This window comes from Mastacembelus armatus, chromosome 18 (genome assembly GCF_900324485.2).
Source record: "Mastacembelus armatus chromosome 18, fMasArm1.2, whole genome shotgun sequence".
Lineage (NCBI taxonomy): Eukaryota > Metazoa > Chordata > Actinopteri > Synbranchiformes > Mastacembelidae > Mastacembelus > Mastacembelus armatus.
Genome location: NC_046650.1, coordinates 1048971 through 1056859, shown reverse-complemented (window position 1 = coordinate 1056859; position 7889 = coordinate 1048971). Strand labels below are relative to the sequence as shown.

The following is a 7889-nucleotide window of genomic DNA, read 5'->3' as shown; positions in this document are numbered from 1 at the left end:
ATGATATATGCTACTATTGCACTAACAAACAATACTAAATAAATACTAAATAAACTAGCATGCTTTGGCCCTAGTGAAGACCCTTGCTTTGGGGCCCTCTAAGTTCTTGAAACGCCACTGGGTCCAACTCGGTGCTAGCAAAGTGTACCTAACAAAGTGAGTGTATGTCCTCTAGGACTACAAAGATAGGAAATTATGCTAAATGACTGGACTAATTAACAAGGTCAGGAGGATGCGAAATCTTTCCAAATGGACTGTTGAGAACATCATAAAATTAATTATAGTAGCTTTTGTTGGATATATTAAGACACAAAATATAGGAGTGAATAAATAGTGCCCTACTGTTTCCAGGTCATGTGCTCCACCATGAATTCTCCCTAGTCAACCTAAGTAAACCTTGAATTAATTGAAAAGAAATAGGAAAATGACTCCCACATCAATCTATGAAATATGCATAGATCATTACTACAACAAAAGAATTAATGAAATATTAACATCCCTTAAGGCAAATGAATAAAAATAGCCTTAGAATTAATTTTCTATAGGTTGCTGCTCATGAGAGGCTGATGTTGCTGCAGAATAGTCTTTAATGGTGGAGGTAATTACTGAACCTATTCCAATAAGCAAATCTGAAATTAAGCCAGGACGCCGACACTCCAGCTCAGTTGGTGGCGGTAATGCACCATCAGTCAGACTGCGAAGTGCCAATAAAAAAAGGAAGCAAGAAGAAGTAGGGCAACGTCACGTCTAATCTCGACAATGGCGGAAAAAGCTGTGTTAGATAAAGGGTTGTCTTTTATGGATCCCTTTAAAGGGTTTTTGTTGACATATTTTATGCCAGAATCGTGTTACGATGAGTTTTTTCTCAGTTTCAACTTTTTGGATGGTAAGAGGCTCATTTTCGTCGATTTTTGCTTGCTCGGTGACCAAAAAGACAGTTGGAAGATGTAATATTGACGTTTTTGGATTATTAAATAATCAAAATAAATAATTTGGGTTTTCGGTGTGTAGGTGGTTTAGTTACTTATATGATCGCAAAATTCAAAAAGCTTAACTCTAGGCTTAGGTTAACTCCAAATGAGCAACATGTTTTATATAAAATATCTTCTCTCACCACTTTTTAGCTGGAAATGTCAATGTTGGGATAGATAGCTCTATCTATCGATAGACAGTCGGGACACGTGGGTCAAAGTCGTTTCTTACCTTCATTTGAACTGCAAAGCTTAAAGCAGGTGGACTAGGGTACAACTTTAGACGAGAACGACGTGATATTTTAGATAATTCAAAATAAAGTGCTTCCCAGTACGTAACAAATACTTTAAATATACTGCAAACCGACTCGTGTTTCTGTGTGTATGCTGCTATATGAACTATGTACGATCTAATCTGTGTTTATTGCATTTTTTATTATTTGTCTTTTGTATCAGTACCATGTCTGAAGATTATAGTGAGCAAAGGCCTTGGGATCGGTATCATTCTGGGATCAGTGATGGGTAAAATTCCCTCACCTCTGTCTTTCTCTCATGATGTAGTTTTAGTTTGCATGTTTATTATTTGGAATAAAGTCTAGTCACTGTTGTTTTAGCCTACATTTAGGCAGTCTTTTTTAATTTATCAGGACTTATGTAGCTTTAAAGTTTAAAATTTACATAGAAAGTTGATAATTAAGCATGTGTACAAAACATATCCATAGCATTTGCTTTGAACATCAAGTCAAGTTTTGTGCTTGTTGAAATGTAAACCTGTGTACTTTCTAGTTATACACTGTTTACACCTTTACTTCCTCATTTACAGTAAAGCTGCCTCAGATCATAAAGCTGATGGGAGCAAAGAGCGCCGAGGGGCTGAGCTTTAAGTCTGTGCTGCTGGAGCTACTGGCCATCACAGGCACAATGGCTTACAGTATCACCAACAAGTTTCCCTTCAGGTTGGACCATTTTCATATAGTCTGAACTCTATGTACAGGAAGCACACTGACCTCTATAGCTCTACTATTGTAATCGCTTTACAAATGCACTATATGCTGTTTTGGACATAATTCCACCTTAATTTTCTTATGTAATATACTGAATGTTGCCCTAGTGCCTGGGGTGAGGCTCTGTTCCTTATGCTGCAGACAGTCACCATTGGCTTCCTCATTCAGCACTATGGAGGAAGAACTGGTAGAGGTAAGTGTTATGCCTCTATGTAGAGGAAGCCCTGATGCAACATGAAACACCAATAATGACAGATTTCAGCTTTAAAATGTTACTTCACAGAGCTGTGGTATGGATTGGCTCTGACAAAACAACAAACAAAAAGCTAAATGAGTCAAAGTGAATTTTATCTAATGAAAAATAAACAAAATTACATAATCCAATGTAAACTCCTAGCTCAAAAGGTATTTAAACAAAATTATTTAACCCCAGCACTGTGAAGGTATAACAAAAATTCTATTTACAACATGCGAACTGAAAAAGTAGCTTGTGGGGTGTTGGCTGGTAGACTGGTAGCAGTGAAGAGGCTGTCCTTTAAACCCAATGGCTGAAGGCTACAGCCAATCCGTATAGTGGCCACCAGTCAAACTGAGTAAGGGTAGGGGAATAGGGCCTCGGTCAGGAAAATGATTAAGAACCACACAGACACAGTTACAGTAGTCATCTGCAGAAATGGGAGAACTTCCATCAATCAGACCTTCATGGTATAGTGGCTAGACAAAAACCACTATGTCTGCCCCTGGCACAGCATGTCACCTGGCAGAGAGACAGTAAGAACTCAGCAAAAGATGAAAGCCGCTACATACAGTGAGGTCCTTGAAAACAACCTGCTTCAGAGTGCAGAGACCTGGGACTGGTGCAACAGTTCACATTTCAACACAACAGAGACCTGAAGCAAACAGCCAAGACAACACTCGAGTGTCTTCAGGACAAGACTGTCTGAGAGGATCTGCCAGAAAGAAAAGGGATAAACTGAAATTGTTAGAGACTGGCCCAAGAATTAGTATAAAGTAGTGAATTAAGGTTTGAAAAAAACAGATCTCAGTTTCTGAATTTATTTCAATTTGCTCAGTAATACAAAAGATGTTTTCACTTTGCTGTTATGGTTTACTGACTGCAGATTGATATTAAATCATAAATTTAAAATGTAACAACAAAATACAACACAATAAAAAGTGCAAAAAGTCAAAGGGTCTGAATATTTTTTTTAAGCCACTGTGAAATTAACCAAAATCCATAAGAACTCAAAGCCACATTCTGTCTGAAAGAGTTTCTTCCCTGCCAGGTCTCCTGTTTCTCGTTGTGTATTTTTGCCTGCTGGTCCTCCTGTTGTCTCCAGTCACTCCCGTGTCAGTGGTTACCTCCATGCAGGCATCTAATATGCCAGCCATCATCATTGGCAGGGTAGGCAAAGACAGTTCAAGTTTAATACGTACACATATATACCGTATATAATATCATAATGCTTTATTATAATCCTATTTTTCATGTTTTTGATGTCAAGTCTGAGAGTTTTATGATGTTAAACCAAAGTCTGGTTAGCTGTTTTTCAGTATATTAGTACCATGTTCTTGTATTTATAACATTTGGGAAATTTCAAAATGAATGAGGTCTTTTGTCATTATGATTCAGATCATCTCATGATGTCCAAGGCTGCTCTATCTCAATGAAATTTCTTTGTCAAAACCCAGAACATATATCATGCACACACACTGATGGAGTCTGTCCAGAGATTACATCAGAATTCATCTATTGCTAATGCAGTATAACTTTTAATGTTGCAAGTTCTCCACAATTGAAAGAACTGTACAAAAAACCAAATGAAACCACCTTTTCTATGTGTTACTCATGCACATATACAAACTCAAACACACACACCACAGGAGAGGCTAACAAATGTGTGGTTGTCTCAGCTGATTCAGGCAGCCACTAACTTCCAAAATGGGCACACTGGCCAGCTATCTGCTGTTTCTGTGTTCCTGCTGTTTGCTGGATCTCTTGCACGCATCTTCACCTCACTACAGGTAAGAAAACACATGGTTGTGTGCTGATATTATGTTGTGAGGTTATCTAATAATGTGGTGGACATCTTACAGGAAACTGGAGACTCACTAATGGCCCTCACCTACATCATATCTTCCACTTTCAATGGCATCATTGCCCTGCAGGTTCTCTACTACTGGAAAAGCTGCCCTGAGCACAAAAAGAAGAGAGAGTAGGTGAAGGACATGGTTCACCTATCGCTTTTCTTTCCATATCCAATTTTAGACGCACTTAAAGATGTGTCTTCAAAACTTGAACGACACAATGTAAATGTAACATGCCAAGCAGATCTTTAATATTGTTTTAGTTCCATGAAAGCCCCCTGGTGTAGTGAGTGGTGTTTAGCTCTGAGCACAGCTGCTGGGTCCAGATTCCTGCTGTGACATATGCTGTTATTACATTCCTCTTGGTACAGCTTTGCTCTTTACAGTCAGACTGTGTTCACACAGGTGTGTTAAAATATTCAAAAATGGCTGTGCACTTTTTCCCATCCACTCTGATTACCAATCTTTAATAGTCAAGACTTTATGGAAATAAGTTAAAACAGTTTTGACCTTGGATGCATATAAGGAATGAAATAATGTTTTATTATCTCCCAGCAACATTTTTCACACTAGCTCCTGGACAATGGGAGCTCTACTATATGGTTCAAATTAGCTGTGACATCATTGACGTGAGCATGATGAATCACATTTGCAAATGTATCTAATATAATGCAAACAGCTTTTTATTTGTGTTATTTGATGCATACAGGTTGTGTTTGATGAAAGATCTGGGCCACTTTCTAGAGAATGACAATGTGACACTATGTGACATAAAGCTGAAATGTTCAAATTCAGACAGCAGTTTGAACTCCATTTTATTTCAAGTCTAAGATGACCCCAAAACACATTCTGTTCATGATAAACTTATTACATTGTGAAGTATCCAAAGGTAATTCATCAAAACATATTTTACATAACTGTATAGTATAAACTTTTCAATCATGTTAGCTGTTCGTGTCACCCTTTACACCATGTTCTGCTATAGCAGAAACACTGTTCGGAAACAACAGTGTGCCTGCCTGTTTTGTATGGTGGAGCATCCCTTTTATGTGAATCAGCCTATTAGAGGATGTTACTTCAATCTAAGATGACTGGAAGTAATTAAGATCATAGCCAGGCATTGCTGATGCATCAAGTGCATTTTTGCTTAGTATAGGGCACGTCAGTGTCTTTGAAGCAGACGTTTTGGTCTATTCTGTCAGCTGATGTGTTCAGAAAGTCATTGCTGTGACTACTGCAAATTCCTGGCCATTCTGTCACTGGGAGAGCACAAGAGCTGAATGAAATCCAGGGAACAAACGTTACATTTTCTAAAACGCAGTTGATCTTTTTAATGTGTTTTAATCAGTTAAAGGGTTTTTTATACTTTCACACGTACTGTAACATGTTGGAGCGTGATATGCATTAAATTGTTTTTATGCATTATATAAAAATATTGTGCTAAGAGCACATCTTTTATAGATACAGCTGCATCATTTTTGCTGTGAAGTTATTCTGTTTTGACCCTGAATTGTTCAGTATTCTGCTGACTTGTTCCATTTAACTTCTGTGACATTGTTAACACGTTTGGCGGTCCTCAAAGTTAAGTTAAATACTTGGGGACTCACCATCAGTCAGTCAGTCAAAAATATAGAGGCTTCTCAGATGAGATGTCAAACATATTCAAGAATCTCAAGTAAGCCTGGTCACTTATGTGTAGTATTTCTAATACTCTTATTGTGTAGTATTTAGGCACAGAGGTAAATGTAATATTAATTCAATAGGGAACGTGTGTTAAAGTTATAATAAAGCAACAGACTAAATGTGTAGATCTATTACATGTAAAATTATAAATGTGGCTGTACATCACATTTACATAAACAAGTGTCCAAAGATGAAATATGTATGTTTTTGTACGGCACACCACCGATTTCAGCGGGTGTGCATGTAGACACATATGGTTAAGCTTCAGTGCCATTGGCTGATTTAAAAAAAAAAGGGGTCAGCCCTGTATGGTAGATGATCTGTGTACATCACAACTATTTCCTTTTAATGTAGGGACTGACTAATAAAGCATATGTTGTCGTCACATGGGTCCTATACATGGTTGTGATCTTGTGAACAAACTTCTGTAGTTAAATAGATATACATTTTGAAACCATCCACTGGGTAAATACTAGCAGGCTGTCCATACCAGAGGCCCTGGAGACTGCCAAACAACGACTCACAGCCCTGGCCACACGCCTGAAGAGGTACACCAGAGAAATAGAAGCACGGAGAATAAACAGGATGTTCTCCACCGAACCATCCAAGGTGTACTCTCAGTGGGAGGGCAGTAACACGAGGGCAGACCCACCAAGGCTGGAGACTGAACAATACTGGAAAGACATATGGGAGAGGGAGGCATCACATAACACCAGTGCCCAGTGGCTGGCTGACCTGAGAGCAGACCACAGCAACCTCCCTGAACAAGAACCAGTAACCATCGCAACGGCAGATATCCGAGAAAGGGTCTCCAACATGAAGAACTGGACAGCACCAGGGCCTGACATGATCCACACCTACTGGCTAAAGAAGCTAACTGCCCTCCATGAACGCCTGGCAGCTCAAATGAACCAGCAGCTGGTTCTGATGGATGGGACTCACCCAGAGTGGCTAACTGAAGGCAGGACAGTCCTGATCCTGAAGGACCCCCAAAAGGGAGCAGTCCCATTCAACTACCGTCCAATAACCTGCCTCTGCACAACCTGGAAACTCCTGTCAGGCATCATAGCGGCTAAGATGAGTAGGCACATGGCTCAATACATGAGCGGGGCCCAGAAAGGAATAGGTAAGGACACCAGGGGAGCAAAACACCAACTACTGGTGGATAAAGCGGTCGCTCGAGACTGTAAGACCAGGCAGACCAACCTGTGCACCGCCTGGATTGACTACAAGAAAGCCTACGACTCAATGCCTCACACATGGATCCTGGAATGCCTGGAGCTGTACAACATCAATAGGACCCTAAGAACCTTCATAAGGAACTCAATGGGACTGTGGAAAACAACCCTAGTAGCCAACCTCAAGCCAATAGCACAAGTCTCCATCAAGTGCGGCATCTACCAAGGAGATGCTCTGTCCCCGCTGCTGTTCTGCATAGGCCTGAACCCCCTCAGCCAGATCATCACTAAGACTGGCTTCGGATACCGACTGCGAAATGGGGCAACCATCAGCCACCTCCTGTACATGGATGACATCAAGCTGTATGCCAGGACTGAACGAGACATCGACTCACTGATCCATACCACCAGGATATACAGCAACGACATTGGAATGTCATTCGGACTGGACAAGTGTGGTCGAATGATAACAAAGAGAGGGAGAGTTGTCAGGACTGAAGGAGTTGAACTCCCAGAAGGCAGCATAGCGGATGTTGAGGGCAGCTACAAGTACCTTGGAATCCCACAGGCAAATGGGAACCAGGAAGAAGCCGCAAGGAAAGCAGCCACAGCCAAATACCTACAGAGGGTAAGGCAAGTCCTAAGAAGTCAGCTAAATGGGAAGAACAAGGTCCAAGCCATCAACACCTACGCCCTGCCGGTCATCAGATACCCCGCTGGCATAATAAGCTGGCCAAAAGAGGACATAGAAGCCACTGATGTCAAGACAAGGAAGCTCCTCACAATGCATGGAGGACTTCACCCCAAATCCAGCATCCTGAGACTGTACGCTAAGAGGAAGGAAGGAGGCCGGGGACTGGTGAGCGTCAGAGCCACCATCCAAGATGAAACGGCCAAGATCCATGAGTACATCAGGAAGATGGCCCCAAGCGATGGAATACTTAGTGAATATCTCAGGCAACAGA

General features: G+C 40.7%; 1 protein-coding gene across 1 annotated transcript; it reads left to right on the top strand.

Moving 5' to 3' along the window:
• Positions 1–728: 728 nt before the first annotated feature.
• Positions 729–5942, top strand: mpdu1b (mannose-P-dolichol utilization defect 1b). Its single transcript, XM_026298914.1, has 7 exons — positions 729–886; positions 1428–1493; positions 1795–1927; positions 2083–2168; positions 3262–3380; positions 3890–4000; positions 4073–5942. Exons 1-7 carry the CDS (start codon positions 760–762, stop codon positions 4193–4195), a joined length of 765 nt encoding a protein of 254 aa, XP_026154699.1. The 5' UTR covers positions 729–759; the 3' UTR covers positions 4196–5942.
• Positions 5943–7889: the final 1947 nt, after the last annotated feature.

Bases quoted from the DNA above. Each gene is read 5' to 3' on its own strand.
- mpdu1b (XM_026298914.1), top strand. From the start codon at position 760: ATGGCGGAAAAAGCTGTGTTAGATAAAGGGTTGTCTTTTATGGATCCC. The intron at 2,169-3,261 runs GTAAGTGTTATG...CTTCCCTGCCAG, and splicing joins TGGAGGAAGAACTGGTAGAG to GTCTCCTGTTTCTCGTTGTG. The intron at 4,001-4,072 runs GTAAGAAAACAC...GACATCTTACAG, and splicing joins GCATCTTCACCTCACTACAG to GAAACTGGAGACTCACTAAT.